The sequence below is a fragment of the Amblyomma maculatum genome, chromosome 8, assembly GCF_055883805.1.
Source record: "Amblyomma maculatum isolate TAMU_Amacu chromosome 8, ASM5588380v1, whole genome shotgun sequence".
Classification (NCBI taxonomy): domain Eukaryota; kingdom Metazoa; phylum Arthropoda; class Arachnida; order Ixodida; family Ixodidae; genus Amblyomma; species Amblyomma maculatum.
The window spans coordinates 37,976,574-38,003,050 of record NC_139351.1 but is presented as its reverse complement, the minus strand read 5'-3'; the positions used below and the strand labels follow the sequence as shown (position 1 = coordinate 38,003,050).

Below are 26,477 nucleotides of genomic sequence, written 5' to 3'. Positions count from 1 at the left end.
AAAGGATAGGCAGATTCTAAATACATGGCCAAAATAAGGCTGTGGCCAGCCGCAGAGTGACTGGACGTCTGCATGATGCAGATTATGCTTGATATCGGTGACCACCACCGCAAACGTACTCCCTCGCCAGAGCATGATTTGGCCAGCCTGATGTGTAGCAATCGCGCATCACCTCCTACGTGAATATACCAATTAATTAACCCCCGGCCCTGAGTCACCAAATGCCGCGGTGCAACTGGCAACGGCGGTGGTCAGACCTGCGACGCAGCGGAGGGGGCTACAAATCTGTGGCTCCGCGCCGGAAGCCATTGAAAGCAATCCGAAACGTACTATTTAACTCTAGAACCTTATCTAGTGAGGCTTGTCTAGAGCAGTGGTGATCGAGGAACTAGCAGATATGAAATAGGATATCATGGAGCTTAGTCACTTTAAGAGGATAAATAAACCATATACTGCACAAGGATGCGGGATCGAATCCCGGCCGCGGCGGCCGCTTTTCGATGACGGCGAAAAGCAAGGCGCCCGAGTGCTGTGCGATGTCTGTGCACGTTAAAGAACCCCAGGTGGTCGGTCGAAATTTCCGGAGTCCTCCACTACGGCGTCTCTCATAGCCTGAGTCGCTTTCGGACGTTAAACCCCATCAATCAACAAAACGCAAACCATCTACTAAAGGGCGAGTTTGTTATGGTGGATTATGAAAAAAAGAACTATGTGTAGAGTTCTTGGTCAATAAGCATATAGCTGGTGATATCGAGGAATTATATAGCACAAACTTGATTAGCAACCCACCGAGCAATATACGCTAAATGCTGTACAGGTCTACACTCCAAGAAATAAAAACCGGCTGAAGTGGGGAAAAGCCCACTTTGGTCCTCAAATCGGGCCGTTAAACCGTGAGAGGAGCAACTGCGGCGAGAAGCGTGCCATGTGTGCAAATTTGGAGGATTATTGTTTAGCCCTGGCTCGAAAAAAAAAAAAGACTAAAAAGAGGAGGAACGGGAAGACGAACTGTTCACTTGACCCCTGGCCTACCTTCCTGCCTCTCTCGTCGCGCGTTTCAGGTGCAGAGAATGTGTTTCTGGCGCGATGGACAAAACGGGCATACTATGTGTTCCTGGAATTGCATACTACGCGCTGGAATTAGCTTTTCGCAGCTGGGTGTGTCACTGGCATCCGCGATTTACTGGGAGAAGTGCTGTCTGTGCGCTGGGGCTGTATACGCGCTTACATCTAGTCATGACTAGGCAGTCGAGATCTTATTGAAGACTGCTGGCAATCGGGTAAGTAAAAACGTATACTTGAAATACAGATGCGCGACTTCAAGTTAAAGTCCAAGTTTATTTCCTTTTAACCAGAAAAGGAGGGGCCAGGACTAAAAGCTGTGAAAACAGCTAATCACTTCTGTACAAAACAAAACTGAGAAACTATGTACTATTCTTTCAATTGAAGGTGCGTTATAAAATACAGCACAAAAATACAAGAAAAAGGCAGGAAAGTACTGCTGACATATACAATAAAAGTACACAGAGAAGCAAAAAGAAATTGCATGCAGAAATAAAACAGTTTCAAATTCGTAACAGTTTACCGGACAATAATGATTGATTTCGTGGATTGGTAAGTATTGTAGCGGCGTGTGCCGCAGATGCACACGGACTGCCAAACAATCAAGAAATCCCCTTTATTACAACATGCAGTCGCTTCTATACACAGGGCGACACTGGTGCCTCTGGCGGCAGGTGATCACAAACTAGAATGGAAACCAAATATACAACATATTCCCTTCCTTATAAAAACCGCTACATGGGTTATTAATTTAGTAGTGGTAGTATGTTAGTGCTCGTTTGCCGAATTATATTTACAGCAACGACAACGTGCTTGTCCTATGCACTTAATACAGAAATATAAGAAAAACAAGATACACCTCCAATAATGGCCGTATCATTCAAATTCATCAAACGCAACATTCGTGCAAAGTGTGGCAGGTTCATGGTCACTGCAGCACAACGTGTCCTTCTGCACTTACTGTCTATAGCAGTCTGGGGGTCGTCTGTTCCTTGGTGGCTGTACCCTAGGCTGTTTTCCCGGTGCTTCAGATAAACTACTGGCGGCAGGCGATGTCTCTTCCGACTCACATGTGGCATAGACGGCTGCTTCGCAGCAGCCACGGCTGAAGTCCCGGTTGGCGCTTCTGAAACAGGTCCCTCCATGGTAAGCGGTGAGCTGCTTTCCCTAACGGTATCATTTGTACCATTCCTTTCACCCCACCCACAAAGGGATGCAGAAGCCTGTGGCATCCTCGACAACTTCGAAGCATTCCACGTTTTTCCATCATCCAGGTGGAAAGACGATTGCCCCTGCTTATCACTTTTTTGGGCAGCTAAAAGCCAGGTCGCCTTTAAAGGCAGTTGTAGGCCTCCGTACCTGTACGAGGTCAACATCCACTTTGGTTTCCGTCGCGGCCCTGAGAGCATCTGTGTAGAGTTTACTGGATCGTTGCATGCTTTTGCTTCACCCGCCCGCGTAGGCGGTGGAGCTCTGAACTAGTGTCAGTCGAAAATATGGCTGACGAGTACCCAACCACAACAAGCAGAGTTCTTGGCACATGTCCATGAAGGAGAAGTGCTGGGGTAACTGCAGTTATGCAGCTGTGGCATGCGGCCTGCAACAGTAAACGCCCAAGTATTCGGTTACCGTTTGGCGTAAGGGACGCTGTTCGAGTGTAGCTACGTGCACAAAGCTTTTAAAAACTCTGTTAAACCATTCTACTTGACCGTTTGCTTACGGGTTGTATACGGACGAATGCCGCAAACGGATGCTGCGATCCTGCGGAAGAGCTTCGAACTCTCGAGATGAAAAGTGTGGTCCGTTATCGCAAACACATTCTTCTGGGTAACCTTCACGTGCGAACACTGACACCAAGAAGCTTGCAATTGTGCGTGTCGTGGCTTGGTTGCAAAAATATACCTCGGGCCACTTAGAAAAGTAGTCGACCAGTGTGATCGCATATCGGCAATCGTGTGGCGCTTTCTCAAATGGGTCAACAATGTCCATGCCCAGCTTTAGCCACGGTTCCTTTGGTAAAGGGACTGGGTTCAATTGTGCAGCCATAACCTTCGTGCTTTTGTCCGCTGCCTGCATATACTACATGTCTGAATAGCTAGCTCGACTTGCCTGTCCATAGCTGGCCACCAAAATGTTTCTCTTAGTCGTGCTTTCGTTCGTACAATTCCAGGGTGAGCCTCATGAGCAGAGGTAACTATCCGCGGTGTAAGCGATACGGGCACCACAAGACGTTCGTCACGCAAAATAAAATTGTCCACCACTGAAGTTCGTTGCGGAGTTTGAAGAAAGGTTGAAGCTCACCCGGCAGAGATTTGTGCTCAGGCCACGACGGTTCAATTTAGGCCTTGATTTGTTGCAGTGTGCAGTCTAATGACTCGGCCTGTTCAAACTCTTCCCTGGTAATGCAAGAAGATATAAGGGCAACTGATACAGTTTCATCTGGTAATGTCACTTCATCCTGAGGTAATGCCGCAGGGAGACAAGAAAGCGCATCTGCTACTCGATTTTGCGAACCCTTCCGTTACTTTACTGTATAGTTGTACCGCAGTAGGCACTCCGCCCACCGTGCTATCCACAAGGGACACTTTCATGGCCCTCGAGCAGAAAGCAATGCGACCAAGGCTTCGTGGTCAGTAAGCAACGTGAAATGGCGCCCCCACAAGTAAACATGCCACTTCTCGCACGCCCAAACACACGCAAGCGCTTCGCATTCTCCCACTGAATATCTCCTCTTTGCGGATGAAAGCGCTCGAAAAGCAAAGGCGACAGTGTGCAATTCCTCTCCATCGACCTGTTGGAGAACCGCTTCAAGCCCGCAGTCAAAGGCGTCAGTGGAAACAACAACTGAAAATGATGCATCGAGCATCCGCGGGACTGTACTGGATGCAAGTGCCTCTTTGATCTTCCAAAAACTGGAGTCTACCTCGCCAGACCAAAACAAATGATCGCCCCTTTTCGAAGAAGAACACGCATCGGTTCAACCAAACCGGCAAGGTTGGGAACGAACCGAGAGAAGTATTCGACCAGTCCAAGGAACGATCGAAGGCTGGCTGCATCGGTGGGGACCGGGGTATCCTTGATGGAAGCAACCTTTTCCTCCATTTAGTAATAACACTTGCTGTGATAAATGAAAGTTCATGCGCATCGAAATTTCCTGTTCAACTTGAGTTCTGCCTCTTTAATGCGTTTATGTACTGCTGCAAGGTTATATATGTATTCCTGCCGGCCCCGTCTGAAGGCTATAATATCATCTATATTATCTCTCGTCTATATTAGCACTCGTCTAAAACGAAAGAGGACTTCGCGAGTTGAAAATGCGATCAAATCGCGACTAGCAGGGTGAAGTATCATACTCTGAAATGCAGAAGGCGCGGAAGCCAGCCCAAAGCACACTCGTCTAAAACGAAAGAGGACTTCGCGAGTTGAAAATGCGATCAAATCGCGATTGGCAGGGTGAAGTATGACCTGGTGGTAAGCTGATGCGAGGTCTAGCTTTAAAAATTTTGTTGCCCCCACTAGACTATGCAATAGCTCTTCTGTATGAGGAAGGGGAAAGCTGTCTGCTACGACAGCTTTGTTTGCATGCCGAACGTCTACACAGAGGCGAATACTTCCCTCTTTCTTTTTAACGACCACAATGGGTGACACCCATTCAGATGACTCCACCCTCTATCACGTTCATATTTTCCAGCCGACGGAGCTCTTCAGAGACCAATGGTCGCAGTGAGAGCGGAAGGCTCCGAAGTTTTGATTGGAATGACTGCACTGTGGATCGCGTTTTGACGTGGTGCACAAAACCTTTTGCGAGGTCAAGGCCTGGATCGAAAAGAGATCCAAACCTCCTTTGGGAGGTTAATGTCCTGCACGGCTTTCGCATGGTGAAAGCACTGTTCTCTTCGAGAATTAGAAGTTAGAGTTTCAAGGCATCGAAGAGGTGACCCATCAATCTGTAGACCAAGCGCCTTGATGGAATCGATACACAAGAGTGAGGGGCCTTGTTCTAAAACGTAGAAAAGAAGACTTGCTGTGCCAGCTTTGTATAACGTTAGCGAAGAAACAGCCACGAACCGGAATTGGCTGTTTTGAATAGTTCAGTATCCGAACCGTGGGGCCAAAAAGTACTTGGCCTTTAATATGCGGCTTAAAAATATCCTGTGCAACAATGGAAACCGATGACTCAGAATCTACAAGGAAAGTTATGTCCGTACGGCCAATCGAAACTGACTTGAACTTCTGAGCGAGCGGCCGTCGTCACAACCAGAATGCTCTAAAACTTCCTCGCTAGGAGAATTTTGGCTGTCTACCTCACGAACCGGAGCGGAGCCTCGTTTCTTGCAAACAGAGCGGAAGTGACCCATAACACCGCAATGGTGACAACGCTTGCTTTTAGCTGGACAGCGAACTGATGCCGCATTGTGCCGAGATGAACCGCAGCGGTAACAATGCGACTGGCGGCTGTGTGACTGTTCCGACTCCGACGAACTCCGGCGCTGCATAGTTATACAGTTATATTCGGTGACGCTCAACAGCAAGGAGGTGATGCTTCTCCGTTGGGACAATGTTACAAGACGTTTGGACAATGTGACAAAACGTTAGACCTAATTTGTCGTTATTTTCGTTTTATTTTCAATTATTTTTTCTGAATCTTTTGTTTACTTCTTCATATTGTAACCCCATGTTTTGTGTGAAGCTTTCTTCTTCTTCGTACCACAAAAACTGGCGGTTGGTAGCGAGCGCATCATCTGTGTTAACGTCCTGGTTTAATTCTCTTGTGTGTATATTGTGTTTTGTGTATAACTATATGCAGCGCCGGAGGTTGTCGGAGTCGTACAGCCATCTAGCCCGCTAGCAAGTACGACTGCTTCGAGCTCTCGTCGGAATATGGTATGCGCGTAGGCGTATTGCCACGAGTATTTATACGTCCAACATCTTCAGAAGGAAATTTTGCAGATCATTGTACGCCTGCTCAAACTGCCCTGCCAGGAGTACCGCCCTAAAGAACGAGAGGGACGATTCTTCAAGAAGAAGACGCTCGCGCAAGCTCCGAGACAAAATGCTCGCAACGAACTGGTCACGCAGCGAATCTTCTTTAACAGGAAAAGAGCATGTAGCAGAAAACTCCCGCAATGCGGTGATGTACAGCCTCGTCCACTTCTAGCTGTAACACGCTCCCCACACTCAAAGCGCTGTTGCTTTCGAACCGGCCACACAATAAAGCTAAGTGGCAGGCCATGTGAAGCAGCACATCCGGGTCCCTGTGTGCGTGCATCGATTTGCATCGATATGTGGCTGTTTCGTACGTAATGTTGATTTGAAAGCAGTGTCTGTGTTATAGCTAGAAGTGGACGACCCTGTACATACATATTCACTGATTAACCAGCTTGCTGGACGCGCCTACGTTCGGCAACAAGATTGCTTGTTGCCGAAAAATGAGCATGCAGAGCGGTGACTGCGATATCATACGATGATACTCCAGGCCTTGTGTCGCATGCTCCCTTGCTATCTCCCGATGCTTTATCAGTAGCAGTTTGCTCACCGGGCTTGGCGTTGTTCAAAAATGGAAGGCGTAAGGTGTAAAAAATTTGGAGGACGCTTAAGCTTCGCCTTCAAGAGTGGAACGCGATAGCGTTATTGCACCTCGTTCGCACCACCAGTTGACGGAGATGGTCCATCAGTGCTCGCCGGCGTGGAAGACACTGATGAGCAAGACACTGTAGCGCTACCGGCACTGATAGACGGCGCCGCTTCCATCACACGCGTCTCAAGAGCGAGCGCGCAAGACCCTGCAATACAACACCCGTCGACCTGCCAAGGAGTGTAAGACAATGCGCTACGGCGCAGCAATCACTGATGAGGCGCCCCGCGTCGGACTTTGCATTCACGAATCACGCGGTGAGCGCCGAGCAACGCAGTGTTCGGCGCTGCAACGAAACGTGCGCCTGAGCAAGCGGAACGAACCAAAGAACTCGGTGTCTCGGAGGGAGAAAGCCGGGCAGCGACGCGCCATGAAGGCGGACGCGATCATGGGGCTGACGCCTTGATGGGATCGTCCTCTATCTCGCTTGGGAGCACCACGCAGAAGCATGATTCCTCGGAAGCAGCGCGGCACACATCGCAGGGGACGCTTTCCCAGCAGAAGCGCTACGGCGCAGCGATCACGTCAGAGGCGTCCGGCATCAGACGCTGCACCTAGCAATCGCGCTGTGAGCGGAAAGAGGAGCCGCGTCGCCTAAACACCACTGTTCGAGTGACGCACGCTGGATGTTGGAAGGGGAGAGAGCGAGAAAACTTATTAAACGCAAGGGTATTGGGGCATCCTCGCACCGGTACCCGCGCGGCCCGAAGGGGAGAAGCGGATGAGCGAAGATAGTGATCTAAAGAAAGGAAAGACGCTTGATTCTACAACCCGTGAGGGTGCACGACGAAACGTCAGGGGCGAGTGGCGCGCCACGTGTCGGGGCAGCGCCGCACATTGCGAGGAGGGGTTCTTCTGTGTTTGCCGCAAGATGGCTCTGCATGTGCGCAGAGCGCAGAAGAAATGTAGCGGAAACGTACTTCGCTACTCGTGTAACTGCGACTTCTGTAAGTAACATGCTCATAATTACCGATATACACCGCAGTATAACGTTCTACGGCACGTTTCTAAGGCAACACCGCATTCACTAGAAGCGCTTTTGTGCCGCTTTCAAGCATCGAGCGGCCGCGTGACCAGACAGATACCGAGAGCGAGCAACTGGACGGCAGTGGCAGCGGGGAGCCGCCACCAAAAACAACCGGGATGAGACGGCCGCCCTTCAAACCGCGGCCGAACCCGAACGTCCCGTCCGAGCCAAGGCAGGCGGCGAAACCGCCTCCATAATCCTTTGGCCTGTGTGGCCAGGTGGACTCAGTGAAGACGGTGCTGGCTGTGACCTGTACGGCGCCTGCGAAAGACTGGATTTGGGAACGCTGCATGGAGGCTTTATGCACTGTGAGTTTAGTGTTTTGTTGCCCGCTACGAACTGTTATTAGTGGGGCTTTTGTTACTAAACATGGCGATTAATCTCGATGTAACACTTCGTCTAGCATCTTTAAATGTCCGGGGTTTGGGAGCAAGAAGACGACAAAGCCAGCTGCGACACCTAATTCTTGAAAATGACCTTGACCTAATCGCTATCCAAGAAACTAAGATTGAAAGCGGAGAGCTAACTGATCGTATGGCGTCGTCCTTTTCTTCTTTGTATGACGTGTGCGTCTGCCATTCCGTCGGCGCGTCGGGTGGCTGCGTTTTATTTATTCGTAAAAGTTTAGGCATCAACGTTGCTTCCGTTGTGGCTTCCCAATGCGGTCGCCTTCTTGTTGTTGACTTTTCGTTTTCGAATTATAGTTATCGTGTTGTCTGTGTTTATGCTCCGAACGCAGTGAACGAGCGCAGAACATTTTTCGAAAGTCTCGAAATGCATCTTAGGTGCGACAAGGTAGTAATATTGATTGGAGACTTCAACTGTGTTTGTTTCGCTCAGGACCGCGCAAAAAATTTGCCAATGAGGGATAAGAGTGCTCAGCTGCTTCACTCTTTAATTAATGAATGTAATCTCGAAGACGTTGGCTATTTGTTCTCTTACGACGCACACCATAAATACACGCATTTTCAAAGGGATAGTCACGCCAGATTAGATCGAATTTATGTCTCTGTTGAACTGGCTTCATTGTGCACAGAGTATGACGTTAAGCCCGCAAGCTTCAGTGATCATTGCTTAGTAATTGGAACATTTGGCAGGAAACAGCGGAGGTCACGATTTAACTGGCACCTGTGGAAATTTAACGTGAAGTTTTTAGAGGACGACAGTTTTCTAAGAGAGACAACGAAAGAACTCGATAAATTACTTTCGACGCAGGCCGAAAGCTATATAGTTGAGTGGGAGGAGCTAAAGCAGAGAGTAAAGCTTTTAGCTATCAAAACTGCAAGCGCAATTCGATATGACGAAAAAAGAAAAGAGAAAGAAATGCACGAGGAGCTTGAGTTTTTGCTTAGCATGGATAGCATCCAGCCGGGAAGATATGCACAAGAAATAAAAGCCTTGAAACGACAACTTGAAAACATTGACACTGAAAGGTATAAGGCAGCAGTGATAAGAGCAAGGTCTGAAAAATTTTGGGCGGGGGAGACGCCAACTAAGCGAGCGCTGTCAGATGAGAAAAAGCACGCGTATCAAAAGGAAATACGGCAAATTGACAACCGAGGTGCTGTAACCAGTGACCCTGCTACTATCAAAAATGCCTTTATAGAACACTACAATGAATTGCTTGGCCGTAACGAAGTCAAAAATGGCTTTCAGGCAGAATTTTTGCGCCAAATGCCAAAACTCGATGATGAAGTTAAAACGCGTCTAGAACGACCCATAAGTTTGACAGAAATAGAAAGTGCGATAGACGAGCTTCCAATGGGAAAGTCGCCAGGACCTGACGGGCTTGGCGCTGCTTTCTACAAAGCATTTAAAGATTACACAGCCCAGATTTTGCTTAAAGTGCTAGACGAGTCATACGAGCGTAAGCAGGTTCCACCTTCGTTTTCTACCTCGCACATTGTTTTGATTCCGAAGTATGATGAGCCAGGAAAACGCCTGTTGGTGGGTTCTTATCGGCCGATAAGCCTCAACAACGTGGATTACAAAATATACATGAAAGTGCTGGCGAAAAGGCTTCAAAGTGTACTACCGAGTCTGGTTGGGCCACACCAGACGTGCGGCATTAAAGGTCGAAGCATCGCAACTAATGTGCACGTGGTACGAACTATTTTGGAGTGTTGTGACGCGATTGGATCTCGAGTGGCAATGATACAGCTGGATCTCGCCAAAGCATTCGATCGCGTTTCGCACGATGCCTTGTTCGAAGTATTGGCATACTCAAACATAGGGCGAGTGATTGAAGAAGGTGTTCGAATGGTGTATGCGAACTGCACGACACGGATAATTGTGAATGGAGAGCTCACTGACTGCATTCGTGTGCTGTCGTCAGTGAGGCAAGGCTGCCCCCTGTCACCCCTGCTGTTTGCGGCCTACCTCGAGCCTCTCTGCCGGTCTATCATAAACAATGAACGTATAACTGGTTTTATGCTACAGTCAGCACAGGTCAAAATGCTGGCATATGCAGATGACATCGCTGTATTCTGTTCAAGCAGAGAAAGCATTCAAGAAGTTACTGTCCTTGTTGAAAAATTCTGCCGACAGACAGGCTGTGAAGTAAATTGGGAAAAAAGTGCCGGTTTCTGGCATGGAGACTGGGATGTTACGCCTGAATACTTTTCTCGTTTGCAATGGTCAAAATTGCCGACCCAGTATTTAGGCGTGCCGCTTGAATCGTACCAAGATCCCACCCCTTTCTGGGCTGGCCAAGCGGAGAGGGCGAGAGAAAAAGGTGATTCATGGCAGGGCAAGCCGTTGTCAATGTTCTCACGCGCTTATGTGTGCAATGTTTTCCTTGTGGCAAAGATATGGTACGTAATGAATGTGCTTTCGGCGGCGCGTGTTAACATTCAAAAACTTTATCGTGTCTTTGCCGTTTTCATGTGGGCATCAACATGGGAAAAGTGCAGCAGAACCAACCTCTTTCTTCCTGTTAAAGCGGGGGGCTTGGGCCTTGTGCATCTATTTTTGCGACAGGTTGCCTCGCGTTTTTTTTTCCCCTTCGTGATCAAAACGACAAATTCTTGAGGACAATCATGCAAGTACGACTGTGTAAAATGCTTCCAGAATACGTTGTCTGTTCTGGTGAGAATATGAGTGGCGCTTTAAAAGGGTGCATGCGCGAAGTTGTCTTGTCTTTCAGAATGTTGCATGCGCGTTTTTCAATGGAATACTTGAGCAAAGTGTGTAAGAAGAAGCTGTACAAAGATCTTCTGGATGTGAAGATACCGTTGCCGATTTACCGTGCACCACACCGTGGAGGCCCCGGACAGGATGTCTTAAAGCGTGTGAAAAAGATGCCAGTTAGGCCTTCAGTTAAAACGTTCTTCTTTAAGCTACATTCCAACACATTACCTGTTAAAACCTGGTTACATGAAAGAGGCTTATTCGTTCCCTGGACAACAGACTGTCTCCTTCGCAAAAAACCAGAGACAATCGAGCACGTCTTTCTGGATTGCTGGGACCCAGTCTTTCACTGGGATGTTCTCCAGAGAACACTAAAGAAAGACCTTCCGTTAGATCCGTATGGCATACGGTTCCTTCCAGTCGAGAGTGAGGGTATTCCTTTGGATTTAGTCATGGTCTTGGGCCTCCACAGCCTGTGGAAAACAAGGATGCAAGTGCAACATGCAGATGTCAACACGCGTTCTGTACGAGAGAACCTGCCAATATTGCCACTCTTGCAAGCGTGACCCTCTGCCATCAAACTTATCCGCTGCATGGGTAGATCCCATGATTTCCGCTCTACAGGAAGAAAGGGGGGGGGGGGGGGGCTGTAGCTCCCCTCGAGCCGCGCTCTTCTCGCAATCCACGGCACGGCGCTGGGCAAAAAAGAGGTTGGCACTATAGGCGTCTCAGCGCGAGCAGCGCAATAAAAAAAAAAAGACAGTTTTCCTCGTCTTAGCTCCGACAGTGTCAAATCACTTGAAGTGATCTTTCAAGAAAACATGTCGTGGAATAATACTGTCAACAACCTTTCATCAAAATTAAGCAAGGCAGCGGGAATGATAAACTGATGTCGCCATTTTCATTCAACTGCAGTAAAACGTATGATCTACTATGCTCCGCGTGTCGATGGCATTGCATAATATCCGCGAGTCGATGGCATTGCATAAACAGGTTTGAGGTGCGACCTGATGCCGGTGAACACCTCCGGCAACGCACTCCCTCACCAGAACAGGTGTTGGCCATTCTGGTGCAGTAATTGGCCCCAACCTCCCATGATCAGTCCTATAAAAGAATTTTTTTGCTGGGCTAGTTGGTGCACCATTTCAAACATGTCCCTGTCCCCTTTCTTGTGAATGTGATGTTAGCGCTTCGTCCATTTTTGAAAAAGTTCTATAAAACCCTGACCTTCAGTCACCAGCGGCTGAGGAGCAACTGACGACGGCGGCGGTTAGACCTGTGACGCAGCAGGGGGTGCTAAGAATTCCTGGCTCCGCTAGATAGGCCGCCATTGGAAACTGACCCTGGCAACGTTTAACGCTAGAACCCTAGCTAGTAAAGCTAATTTAGCAGTGCTGTTAGAAATATTAGAGGGTATGAGATGGGATGTCGTGAGGTTAGGAGGCCGAATGAGGCATATAATGTACTGAAAGACGGGCATGTACTGTGTTATCAAGGTTTACCGGAGAGGCGAGAACTAGAAGTAGGCTTCCTTGTCAATGAGTATATAGCTAGTAATATAGATGAATTCTATAGCATTATTGGGAGGGTGGCAGGCATCAAAATTAAGCCTAATAAGCGGTATAACTGGGGAATACCGCGCTAATTGATAGACAGAGACAAGTGAAAGACAACACACGAATGAAGCGCAAACTTACAACTGTTTATTTTTATCGACAAAACACGTACATATATACGTATAGCATTCTCGTCAAATCACAAACACATCATTCATGCGTGTGATCACGCACGTTATCACCTCGACCACAACTCCGCATCTGCGCAGCTATCATATCTAGCTCCTCTTTTTGTGAGAGCCACAGATGATGTACTAACACACGTATCTTTTTCTGCTGATTCAATAAAGAAGGCTTCTACGATTTCTCTTTCAATTCTTTCCTTTTGTTTGCCTACAATTTCAGTCCTGTGGAATAATGGTTTGCAGCCAGTTTTGCATCGCGAGCAATGTTGCGCAAGATTTCCAGGGTGGCTGAGTTTCCCACAGTCATTATGATGTTCCAGGGGCCTCTTATTAACACATCTTCCCGTTTGTCCGATGTATTGTTTTGCGCACGAAATCGGGATCTTGTAAATGATTTCATCCTGACAAAGTATGAACCTTTTTTGATGTGCAGTTTCACATTCCTTCCTCTTGCCACGCTTGTCATGCTCATTTACTGCATTACAGAGGCTTTTTGGCTTTCACTTGTCTCTGTCTATCAAGTAGCGCAGTATTCCCCAGTATGATCAACCAACCATATGCCAATCAATGATCAATTACTAAATAATCACTAATTACGTAATTAATGAATAATTATATTATTTGCTAATAATGACTGATTAATTAATCTCTAATTAATTATAATTATTAGTTAGTGACAGTTGCGTACATATTCAATTACTATTTAATGCCGCGTACCCGGTAAAATCAACCACACAACAGTAAACGTAGAACTGCGAAGATACAAGGAGCGCGATCCCGTCGCTGCCAAGCAGAATTCACCATGTCCTCGAATATGAGACCTTCTGTGCGCAGTGATGTGTTAGAAAGAAATAAAATCGGAAATATACTCTGAATCCTTATACTCAATGGTCAGCAGCCTGCCTTCATTCTATTGCACACTCGTTATACCACTATAAAGAAATAAAGCGCAAAACAACCGAAGTGCCAGTAGATTTGGTAATGAAACAGGCCAATTTGCCTTAGGTCTGCCAGTGTTGATAAAAGTGCTGTCCTAATTTTTTTTCTTTTGCTCGAGTTGTTTTTCGTACTCACGCAGAACGTGTTTTGGGTGAATTGGAGCCGTACCCGCGCTATGCATATGCGTCTGCGGGCGCTACTTTGAGGAGACACAGACGCTCTCGTCTCCCTTCATTATAGAACACTCCACTACACCATCGCCGCCGCCGTAGAGTCCGGCTTGTCCGGCTATCATGCCGTCCTGTATTTCGCATTGCGCCAGGAGGAAAGATGAGAACGATAGAGAGCAAGAACAGCGCGCGTCTTCGTTGCTGGGCAACGACCAGGCATGCGCAGAGCAGACCCATGTGACACGTACTGCATGATACCTCTCCCCCCACGGAGAGCGACCGCCATTTCGAAATGCTCGTTTCCACAAATTAAATTGTATTTTTTTCTTATTCGACTTTTATATGAAGCCGATAGCAGATTTTGTGACTTTGCAGTATTGACTGAGCTGTGAAATAAGTGATTTTATTAGGCGAAATGGACATGCCACAAACAAATTACAAATTCTAAGAGTATCAACGCAGAGCTCTCAGCACATTTTCATTGGTTGACAAACAAAGAGACAAAAAAGGACAAGATCATGGTAATAGGAATTGTTCATGTCTCCTATCTGCCCTTTCTGTTAAGAGAAAAAAGTAAAGTATCTATAACTATGTCAGCGAAAGTAGCTGCACGAACATTGTATCTGCCCATCACTGAAGATCGTAACGCAGCCCGACCGACGATGGTGAAGCTGCCTTTTCTTTTTCCGTGCTGAGGTTTTCTTGTACACAGGCGGGGAAATGCTAGCGTTGTAACTTGCGCTGTTGAGTTACTTTGATTTCGAATTGTCAATAAAGTGACTACAGATGAAGGAGTGCGGCTTCGACTTCGAGACTCTCCTGCCGTCACTCCTGGGGAACAGAAGGCACAAAGCATCCGGTAGCAACCGGAATTTTAAAAATTCGACAACCCCGCCAGGGTGGCACAGTGGTTACGGCACTCGGCTACTGTTCCCAGGGACGCGGGATCGAATTCCGGCGTCGGCGGCCGCTTTTCGATGGAGACGAAAAGCAAGGTGCCCGTGTGCTGTGCGTTGTCAGTGCACGTGGAAGAACCCCAGGTGGTCGAAATTTCCGGAGTCCTCCACTACGGCGTCTCTCATAGCCTGAGTCGCTTTGCGACGTTAAACTCCACAAAACGAAAACCAAAACCAAACCAAAAGTTCGACACTTTCCATGACCACACAGTAACCAAATACGTAGATTCGTGCCTCTGCCTTTCAAAGAACCATCTTAGGTAACCCGCCACTCATGCTTGTGTGAAAACCCGCAAAAAATGAATCGACTTAAAAGCGTACGACGAGTTTGCGTAGCTGCCAGTGCAGCCAACAACGCACCACGTCTCGCCAGCCTTGTCTGGTCAGACTTCGTTTCACTGGACATATTCACACAACCAGCCCAACTTTCTGCTCTCTTGAGGATATATTCACGCACAACACCATCTAAACCTTACGATTTCCAATTTCCACACAAACCAACGACAAACAGCACGCTCCAATGCGCTGGCAATGCGCCGGCTGAGGCAGGCGCATGCCAGCGATTGAGGGATGCGGCGGCGCCACCCTTTTAGCTGCCCGGTCCCTATACTGGGTGTCCAAGCTAACTTTACCAAATGTTAAAGAATAAAGAAGATAATCCGAATAAAAAAGACAAAGGAGATAGTCAAAGTTGCCGAGGAGTTCTATATAGATCTCTACAGTAGCCAAAGTAGTCGGGACCGTAATGAGATTAGCTTTAGGGAAAAACAGACGTTCCGCCAGCGACAAAGGACGAGGTCAAGAAAGCATTAGAAACTATGAAAAAGGGGAAATCAGCTGGAGAATTTTAGATAACTACAGATTTGTTGAAGGACGGGGGGGATATCGTGCTAGAAAAACTGGCCCCCCTGTATACGCAGTGCCTGGTGTCATCGACGGTACCGGAACCATGGAAAAATGCAAACATTATCCTCATTTATAAGAAAGGGGACTCTAAGGTCCTTAAAAGTTACAGACCAATCAGTTTACTGTCTGTTACGTATAAGGTATTTACTAAGGTAATCGCTAATAGAATCAGGACAACCTTAGACAGCAATCAAGCAAAGGATCAAGCAGGTTTTCGGAAACGGTACTCTACTTTCGATCATATCCATACCATCAACCAGGTGATAGAAAAATGCTCGGAATATAACCAGCCCTTATACATAGCGTTCATTGATTACGAAAAAGTATTTGACTCAGTAGAAACCTCGGCGGTGATGCAGGCCTTGCGAAATCAGGGGGTAGACGAGCCGTACGTGAAAGTGCTTGAAGATATATAGTGGCTGCACAGCAACCATAGTTCTGCCTAAAGAAAGTAACAAAATGCTCATAAAGAAAGGTGTTAGGCAAGGAGACAAGATCTCCACAGTGCTATTCACAGCTTGCTTAGAGGAAGCATTCAGAGACTTAGAATGGGAGCAGTTAGGGATAAGCGTAGATGGAGAATACCTCAGTGATCTGCGATTTGCTGATGGCATTGCCTTGCTAAGTAACTCGGGGGATGAACTGCAAAGAATGATGACCTAGACAGGAAAAGTAGAAAGGTAGGCTTGAAAATTCAACAGCCTCGGGCAGGAACAGCAGTTTACGTTTGGTAGTGAACTACTGGAAGTATAGTAGGCGAATATGTCTCCTTAGGACAGGTAGTAACCGCAGATCCAGACCATGAAAAGGAAATAACAAGAAGAATAAGATTGGGATGGAGCGCATTTCGCAAGCACTCACAGATTATGACTAGCAGCTTACCAGTATCGCTCAAGAGGAAAGTATACCACAGTTGCATCTTACCTGTACTCACCTATGGGGCTGAAACGTGGAGGCTAACCAAGACGGTTCTACTTAAGTTGAGAACAACCCAGAGGGCTATGGAACGAAAAATGGTAGGGGTAACTTTAAGAGATAGGAAGCGTGCAGAGTGGGTCAGAGAAATAACTCAAGTTACAGACATTCTAGGGAAATTAAGAAGAAGAAATGGACATGGGCAGGACGTGTAGTGCGAAGAAAGGATAACAGATGGTCACTTAGGTAACAAACTGGATTCCAAGGGAAGGAAAGCGTAGCAGGGGACAGCAGAAAGCTAGGTGGGCGGATGAGGTTAAGAAGTTCGCAGGGGTCAAGTGGATGCAGCTAGCACAGAACCGAGTTAATTAGAGAAATATGAGAGAGGCCTTCGCCCTGCAGTGGGGATAGTAAGGCTGATGATGATGATGAAAGAATAAAATATTTGAGATAGGCTGGAGAAACTACTTGTATGCAGCTGTGTGTTATTTCTTTTTGTAGCTGCATGTTTAAGGCACCATAGCTTTTAAAAGTAGGACACCTTTTGAGTTATCAAGGAAAGATTCCTGCTTATATGCCTTTTCCAATTTTATATTCTTGCGCGCTCTGCTTCCTTGTATTATAACCATTTTTACCTTCTGTGCGTGTTTTACCTACATTTTAAAACTATTTATTTCTCCATCTTTTTGCCCTGCATGCTTGCTGGTTAGTTTCCCAGTTAGTTTCCTACGTTTTGAGTCAACAACTTTTAGGCATAGGTATATATATTTGACTACTTTAGCTGCCTACCTGTTAACGTACCTCCCGTGCTCCGAAAAGTAGTCAAATATACATACCTGTTAACGTACTTCCCGTGCTTCGGATGCTGTGCGCTGGAGCGTCTAGATGGACTCCCACTGATTGAAATTAAGATCCTAGGTCCCTGGCCACAGCGATCGTCTGCGGTGAAGGCCTCCCAGGCACTGCTCCGCTTTATGAAGAGCACAGGACTGATCGAAAGGCTATGATTTTTTATGTTACGTGATATGACTGTGATGTGATGTGACATGTCTGTGATGTGACTGTACTGTCTTCACCCACAACTTTTATACCCACCTACCCCTCTCCCCCAGTGCAGGTTAGCAAACCAGTTCCTTTACCGGTTAACCTCCCTGTCTTTCCTCCTCATCTTCCTCCTCCTCCCGTGCATCGAAAAATGTCCAGCCCATATATCTCCCTGTACCGCCTCGTTCATGGCGTTGCTATGGTGGCTAGAAGATAGCATTGCCATATTGCACATATATAGGGCTAATCGTCCAAAGGATTCTTTTCTTACATCACCCGCGTAACTCTGCCTTTAATTAGGCCCGTAACCGCATTCCCGAAAGTAAGCCCTGGCGCCATAATTTAAACATTTAAACACCTTATCATTAAACTCACTAGCTATTTATCATCGACGTGCCACGCCAACCACACAATAAATTCATCTAATCGAACAATTTGCTACCTTCGTCGTAATCCTCCTTAAAACTATCAACTTACAAAACACTTGTGCGACCTAAGCTTGAATACGTTAGTGCATTCTTTGATTTTCACCAAACTAACTTACTGTCCTTATCACAGCTCTTGAATCTGTACAGAACCATGCTGTAAGGCCGCAGTGAAAAGCGACTCGCGCGTGGAGTCGAGCTGGCGGTCGAACCCCCCACGCGCCGAGGCCAAAGAGTGAGCGCTGTTGTTTTTTTTTCTCTCCTTTTCTCCCCTCTTCTTGGGCGCTGAATGCGCCCCGCGGGGCGCGCGGGAGGCTTGGTTTGTTTCGTCCCTTCTCCCCGAGGCGTCTCCAAGACGCGAACGGCAGACGCATCCTTATCAGCCGGGAACAACAGCGGCACGCTTCTGCGAACCACTTTACGGCCAGTTCGTCCAGCGATGTCCCGCCATGGCGCCAAGCATGGGTACAGGGAGACGCCGTTAATGAAGCTTTTTGCACTGCCACAAGCGCTCACTAAATGTCCTGCAGAAGGCGACAATAGGCGCGACCCTTGGCCTTCCCAAGCAGGGAATCAGCCCAGCGGCCTCCCGCTGTGTCGCCAGACATCGGATGCGAGCAACGGCGACAGTACACTGCTCTGGAACAGTGCCACCCCCCCCCCTTTTTCCTCGAACGGGACGGCTGGGTGGCCTAGTCTCCAGATCCCCCATGGCGTTTCTTTCACAAAGGCGTCAGCTGCAAATTAAGGTCGCGTCCCAAACACGCTGAGCAGGGGAGGGAAAGACAGGCGCCTTGTGAGAGGGTTTGGGGACCGGCGAGTGGAGAGAGTGTGTGTTTTGAATGTTGTATTTTTATTTGGCGTAATTAAGGGCCTGGGTCCAAGATTATTCCCAACCCACGGGGGTTGTGGCATGTTTTTCAATAATTTTATTGGCTGCTTTATATTCGGGGCGGATCACATAAGGTGACCGCCCTCGGGTCTTTGTTGATGTTTGTCATTAAAAACAGGTACTCGGACCATGTTGGGCAGTCAAGATTGAGGCTCCGTGCTTAGCACGTATTTACAGTCCCTAGGCTTTAACCGAAATGCTCGGTAGAAAAGTAAGGGCTTGTAGAGTGACTTCTCTGTGTGAGAGTCTATTTTGTTTTAAGTTGCCGTTGTCTGTGTGACTCAATTGTTACTGTAACTTAGTTTGCCAATTTATACTATTTTTCTTCTGTAAATATAATTCTCCTTTTGACCATCATCTGATCATCGTCTACTGCTTCTTCACTGCCGAATGACCACGTTTGGAGAGGCTTCAGCCGCTCCGAAGATTGGCAACGAACGAGCATAAAATTACTTGTGCTACTCGCTTTATCCTTTCAAACTACTCAAGATATTCTAGCATATCCGCATTAAAGCTTCAACTTCCAACTTCCTTCTCTCTCTCCCCGTCGCCAAATTTCACGCCTCTGCCTTTATCACAAATTTTTTTCATAGTTCACCTCGTGACCGCCAGCTCATCAAACTGGTACGTCGAACATCCCGCACAGGCCATTCTAACAGCGTTTGCGTTATCCCGCATCGTGCCCGCACTAGTGGAACTAGTACATTTGAAGTCTTTTTTCACACAGCTCGATACTGGAATAACCTTCCCAGCAGCCTTGCGCTAATCTCCGACCCTGCTCATTTCAAGACTGCCATCGAAGAAGCCTCATCACCTTTTTAATCACCTAGTTAACCGCCGTTAAAGGCCCCTTAGGGTGCCTCGATGTCAGCGCCGCCGTTCAGGGTGGTGCCATCCTTTGACGGGCCCCACGCCGCCTCTTTCGCGCTGCGGCGCCATGTTGAATCACGACGGGCGATCGGTGCGGTCGCAGTTGCATGGTGCAAGCAGCTAAGCTTGCGTTGTTCGAGGCTGCGGATAACTCGCTGGTGGTTTTACTTATTTGAAATTGTTAGACCACGTGTCTTACGAGCTTGTCAGGTCAACAAAATGAGCATTACAAGAATTTGAGTGTGCCGACATGTACTGGGTGAACCCGTAAAGGACTAGGTTGTTTTCATTTCCCCTGGGGTTGAAAGGGAAGATAGAAGTGGGACCGACGGAAAATAACTAAGTCATATACCGGCGATGTAAGTTTCAAGACAGTTTTGACCTATATTTTGTTTTGAACATTGTTTTTCTATTCGCGTAGTGTCATAGCTAGAGTCGGATGAAGATGCTTTTTGGTAGCGATGTCTCGCGGATCTCAAGTCAAGGCTCCTAGCTTATTTCTTTAGATAAGTACGTATTTCACCGTTGTAATCGCAAGCGATGTAGCGAAATTTTGCTTGCGGGTGTATATTTGCAACACGATAAATGCGCTGTTCATTCATTGCCGTGCTTTCTATTATGTTGCGGAGCAAAATGCCTAAGCATGATGTGACATATGTAAACATGCCGTCAACACGCATTATATTACTGAAATTTTTCCTGGGTTTTCTGGATCGACATTTGTCGTAGACTGCGCATTGTTTATAAATATGCGAGGTTCGGTAATGTTCAGCAAAATTTTTATGAAAACGTTCTCATTACTTTGGATAATATTTTTCAAAGTATTTCTTTGTATGACTTTGAATTAACCTTACTAATCACGCTTGGTGTTTTATCTTTCCTTAGTAGCACTTTGATGAGGACGAGTTTGGAGAGAAATTGATAGGATGGACGCCGTCTGTTAAATTTCATAGCTTTTACCATGCTCTTTTACTGTAGATGTTAGTGGAGAGTATAATTTCTTCAATTTCCAGTGATTCAAAACAACAGCACTTGTTTTTAATTATTTATTCAGCTCAACAGAAGCCGAGTAAACTCTCTGCGAGACGGCCTGCCTAATGTACACCTCCTGGAAAGGAAGACAGCAGCTCCTCCTCAACTGTTGGTGCAGAGGCCGGCTAAGCGAATTTGAGGATTGTGACGACTATTATGGCAGCTATACTGTGCTGATGTCAGCTTGGTGTAGAGTGCTTTGTTTTAACTGTTATACTACACTCTACACATCAAATTTACCAGTCTTTCTTGCTCGCTAGTTCGTAATTGATGTCTTTCCTTTTTTTTTTTTTCATTTTCATTATTGCTGCGAATGCTTTCACACTGCGCACATAAAAAATGTTTGCTCTAAGTTTGTTACATAATTTGTGATTTGCATCTCTTTTCACGCTTTGCTTTCATATCTTTTCTACAAGAGTTACAATCGACTATGCATACACAATATATATGTCCTTCCGGCTCGGTAATTTATATTACAGTTTGCATTTTTTCCATGTTCGACTGCACTCAACAGTAGAAAAATGATTTACATTCTACGTAAAAAAAAAAAAAAAAAAAACAGCGGAAGCGATGCGTTCATAACAGTACAAGGGCGGCGCTGGAAACACAAAATAAAATTGCATGGAAAAGCAATTCAGTGGTGTTTCCAGCGTCAACCGGTGTACTTGTTTTCATTATGAACATGTCGTTTCGGCTGTTCTTTTTTCACATACCAGGCATCAACTGGATCAACAAGCTACGCCTTTTCAAATTCGCATCGTATTCGGCTTTGTTGTCTTTACTGTCTGCTAGGGGTGAGGTTGATAAGTTAAGTTACATACTTGTCTGCATCAGCAATAAACATCAACTTTTAGGCGTCTAGCATTTATTTTTACAGCAGCCTGACTGTTCAGTACCCAATCAGAAAATGTAGTTCAGGCACAGCCAAAATAATGCAGCTTTTTCAATCAAACCCTTTATGGTTGGATTATTTTTGCAATGAATGATTTTTTAAAGTCGATTACTCTTAATTTCGGATTTAAAATTTTCAGAAAACAGCATCTATAGTTTATGATGACCTCAAATTAATCATTTGTGTAGGTTCACATGCATAGTTTAATAATCACTAGAGATCGCCATGAATAAAATAAAGCAGAGGAATAGCAGTCGAGCAACCGCTGCATAAGTCCATGGTGCAAGCGAACTCGACATGCGAGCAAGTTCACGGACTTCCGGCGAATGGGCGCCCAGGAGGAAAACGAAACGAATGAAAACCTTACTTAATCATGTATGCTATCAACAACTAGAGAAGTCGGTTTTCGAGGGAGCCGAGAAAAAAAAAACCGCTGTCGCAACGTTCGTATACTGAAGTTCACGCATCATTAGTATATACCAGCGTCTGCCTGTAAACAGATGTAATTGCTCCTTGTAAGCAATATACGGCCAAACAACTCGCATTTTCACTTCGAATGATTAGAAAGAGACCGACACAAGTTTCTGCGAGCTCATAAAAGAGAAACAGCCCGCGCAAAGAAAGCAAATCCAACCGCAGGGCGCGAGCGGCTGTCAGCAAAACTAGGGATAAAAAAAAAAAAGGCCATGTGGGAAACAATAAGATGATTTCTTCAACCCGCATAGGGCAGCAGAACATGCTGGCGAAAGGATCTGTTAAATATTAACAGGTTTTCAAATCCCACAGCCGCACAAGTTCGGCCACTTGAGGCCGTAAAATTAAGTCGTACAATTACGTACTCGACAATCCGATATGTAAAATGGCTATTGAGAGTGAAATTCCACACAGTGCGATACTTATGGAAAAGACAATTCGACTCAAAGCCCCCTGAAGCGCCGAAATCAAAAACGGCGCCGTTACGTATGCTAGCATGCTAGCGCAGCGGATCCCGTGTGCTTCAATATGGCGGCGTCGGCGAGGTTGTCTCCACCCTGGACGGCGGCGCTGACATCGAGGCACCCTAAGGCCCCTCAACCTGCAGCGTCCTCTAGTGCCGCCGTGAGCTTTTGAAACGCTCTCCTCCGCTCAATATCTAGTACACTTTGCCTCCGGTACATGGCGCGCTCTGCGGTGTGTTTTTTTTCTCTCTCTCTTTCTTATATGGAAAGATCAATACAAACTGGCCCTTGCAAAACTGCAATACTTAGTTTTACAAGCTTCTAATGGAGTGGTTATTATTTAATTGCTGATAAAATATACTTAGTTTAGTGGTACTATATTAGAAAAAAAAAAATCATGCAAAGAAGTCGTAACAAGGATATGGTGACAAGGAGGTTGAAAAAGATAAGGAACTGCCAGGCACGCCAGGAAGCCTAGACGAGCCAATCCATAAAATGTTTTGACGAGAAGGCAAGCGAGCTTTCATGTGCATGCGTCCGGCAAAGGTTTTTTACGATTTTTCCAAGCAGTACTTGTTGCATCAGTGCTTGACGACTGTGATCGCCGATTGCTTTACGTTGTAGTGAACCAAAACGACGCAAGGAATAGGCAAGTTTTGATTTCTATTCCCTCGCTGCTGCATTCACTCGGCATCCCTGTTCGCAGCGCACAAAGGAAAACGTAGGGAGAGGCGGGAGTGCGGGAGCCCTCGACATTGTGTGTGCATGTTCATGTTGTGTGTGTGAACCCATTGGAGAAGCCAGTGCTGTGGGAATCTGCGTGCGTTTCGTTGTGTCTGCGTGTGCGCGTCCACTTGGCGCGCCTTTTCACTGGCGCCTTGTGGCCCGGGACTTTGGATCCGTAACGTGTTGACTTGCCGTCGCATCAAACGCTGGTACGTTACCGTGTCACTAACAGAAATTGTCTGCTGCATCGAATAGCAGTGCGCGCCCATTTTCTTTGTCGTGCGTCTGTTATTTCAAAGCACGGTGTGTTAGTGCTAACCGAGCATGCTGCTCACTTCTCGCATTATTCATCTCGTGGTTCTGTGACATCGTTGCTAACCACACTGGTTAGGTACCTAGAGAGTGCGCTTATAGAGCACAGCCTAGCTTATTTTCGTAAGGCCGCGTTGTTATAGAAATTTTCCACCAGTGCAAACATGTCTGAGGCGCCAAAACAGCCGCGAAAACGAAGGCGCCAGCAAGAACCAATGCAGCAGTACTATCACCAGCAGCCGCCGCCACCACCACCACCACCACCACCACCGCCGCCTCCGCTGCCGCCTCAGCAGATGATGAACACGGACTCTGTGCCAAACAGTGCACAGATGCAGCAAGACCTGATGACATACCAGTCGTGGCTGAAAGACCAGCTTCGGTACACAGCCTTTCTACAGCAGAATGGCCCGGTAGCGCAGTACATGAATATGCAGCAGCAGCACCAGCAGCGCCGCCAGGAGCAACCGTATTACAGGCAAAATAACGGACTGCAAAGCAGGCCGCAACAGTATAGGGTCCCCCAATACCAACCAGGCCGTGCCGGAAATAGGCAACCACAGAAGGCCGCTAAGCCAGCACCTCAGAAGCCGTTGAACACGCGCCGTCATGTTGCCACTTGGACATCCTATGAGCCGAATGGTCCGCCACGAAGCTACTTCAGTGAGCGCCCCTGGAAGGCCCAGCTGAAGGTGTCGACATCTTGTCGGGAGGACGAGTGTTCCAAAGTCTTCAGGGGTCGTACCCTTTCTGCTTTTCTCCTCCATGCACCCAATGCTGTCATGCCACCTGATCCGGAGGCACGCTATTGTGACGACTGCGGCGGACTTATTGTCAATGAGTTCAGGCACAAGCATTCGAAGCTGCATCGGGATGCCGTGGAGTTGGACGTCTCACTAATCTGCTCCAGAATTCGCCGTGACCCAGCATTTGCATCTGCTGTCATCGCTGCAGCTCGTGAGTGCATTGAGAATACTGGGGTTGAGGAGTCTGGGCATGATGATGATGATGACAACTTCTCCAATGAAGGCGGATATGGAGACGACCCCACCATTGGAGGCAGGTGTGGCAACATTGAAGAAGGGGAAGAGGACGACGGTCCTCCACCCAGCAAGCAGCCGCGGCCCAGCGGCAGCAAGCAGGGTCCAGCTGATGAGTTTGAGTTTCTTGAAGGTGATGTGTTCAGGCGTGCACCTCTTCAGAAGAAGGCCAACTGAAAGGCCGTTGCACATGAAGTGGCAACATGTATTTTACACAGTCTTTTTTTTTTTTTTTCATTGTGTGAATTCTATGCTGTCTTTCATAAACATCCATGATTTCTGCATGACCATTATTATATGTGTGTGCTTGGCATAGAAACGTGACTATGTGTACTCAGGAGGGTAGGTTTCTTGTTTAACATACGATTTTTACTAGGTTGTACGTTTGATGTCATGCAGCCTCATTGAATTTATTGAGCTCAGGCTATTTTGGTTCATGCAGTTAGGTTGCTGTTGTGGTGCATTCACAGGAATGCAAGCATCACAAAGTTTGTAAAGAACTTAGAAGAACTGATCAGGCATAGCACAGATGCTGTGTTTTGGCATTCATTCACTGCGTGAAGCTTTTTGAACACTGGAGACAGCACTCAGTATTTCTGTTCCCCTTCAGCTTTTCTTCTTTTTAACTGTTCCCCTTTCTTACAAGCAGCCTCAGAACGCCAGCTAGTCCTTGTCTTTGCGCATAAAGAGCATATGTATTCAAGCAAGGAACTATGTGTGTGTGGCTTCTGGATTGCAAGGGTGGAAGTTCTGGTTAACTGTGGTCGTATATCCACAGTTATTCAGCTTCTCTTCTTTTTGTTTACGAACTTTTGAAGCTTACATATTGACCTCAAACGTGTAGTTGGATCCGAAGACCATTGAAATAAACGTTCAAGAATGGTAGAGAAGATGGTGTCACTTTCATTGCGTGTTACATGTTTCCTAGTGAAATAGAGCCCAGGGCTTGCTTACTGTGTCGAATGGGGGCCTTTCACTCCATTGTACGCATTCTCGAAAAACGGGCCATCTGTGTAAGAGTACCAGTGCAGCTGCATTCACCCTCCAGTGTTGGTCTGTGGTACCGTTTTCATCTTTTGAATTCACTGTTCTTGTTCCCATTGTGCTGCTGCTGTAGTCTTTCCGTAAGCAAGGGGGCTCTGCCACACCTTCGAGAGTCCAATGGATGGTGTAGGTACCAGTTGAGGCTGACATGGGGCCACTTCTTTGCTCAGGTGGCACAATTCCCTCTTCCTACGGGTTGTCTCTTTAGGGCACGGTCTGAGTGGTGTCATTTTTTTCACGTAGTAATTTCTCTGTCCGTGTTTTGAGGGGCGTCTGCGGTTGCATCCCCCCCTTCTTTTTCGACTACTGATTTGTACGGTAACAGTGATGTCTCCCCTTGGCTCCCAGGTGCTTATGTGAATGTGGCAAAGTTTAGGGAGTCTGGGCGCTCTCTGTGAATTCTGCTTAATCAGCGCTGTGGCTTGACTTGGCACTTTCCAGAGTTTTGATGCAAAGAAGTTTGCACAATATATGCACGAAGACAAAGGGAGGACACATAGGGCAGTCACGAGCGTTACTACGAACTGTTTATTCACCGATGTGTGCAGGGCATATAAGAAGAGAACGGCAAGCATGCATGAAGAGAATACAGAAAAGGCGCTGAAAGCATTCAATATGTTATTGAAAAAACGAATCTAAAGAAAGTGCTCTCGGCAATATATACATGTACAGATGTATCGCTTGCACAATGGTTGGACAACTTTCCATTGGCCAAACTGGCTGTTGCAGTAATGACCGGCTAAGGGAGCATGCAAATAATGTAGAGAATAGTGACACTAATG

At 46.9% G+C, this 26,477-nt stretch overlaps 2 protein-coding genes across 2 annotated transcripts in view; both read left to right on the top strand.

Moving 5' to 3' along the window:
* The first annotated feature begins 7,687 nt into the window (after window positions 1-7,687).
* The window catches only part of LOC146181007 (uncharacterized), a 174,756-nt gene continuing 155,966 nt past the window's right edge, over window positions 7,688-26,477 (top strand). Inside the window, exon 1 of the mRNA XM_084576229.1 lies at window positions 7,688-8,032. Within this exon, the coding sequence (XP_084432355.1) occupies window positions 8,026-8,032 (7 nt within the window). The 5' untranslated portion in view covers window positions 7,688-8,025. The remainder of the gene's footprint in view (window positions 8,033-26,477) is intronic.
* LOC146181008 (uncharacterized) lies at window positions 23,046-24,886 on the top strand. Its single transcript, XM_084576227.1, has 2 exons — window positions 23,046-24,568; window positions 24,641-24,886. The coding sequence occupies exons 1-2, from the start codon at window positions 23,776-23,778 to the stop codon at window positions 24,826-24,828; spliced, it is 981 nt and encodes a 326-aa protein (XP_084432353.1). The 5' UTR covers window positions 23,046-23,775; the 3' UTR covers window positions 24,829-24,886.

Coding starts and splice junctions, on each gene's coding strand:
- LOC146181008 (XM_084576227.1), top strand. CDS start 23,776: ATGTCTGAGGCGCCAAAACAGCCGCGAAAACGAAGGCGCCAGCAAGAA. Junction 24,569..24,640: donor TGCTGTCATCGCTGCAGCTC/GTGAGTGCATTG, acceptor TCTCCAATGAAG/GCGGATATGGAGACGACCCC.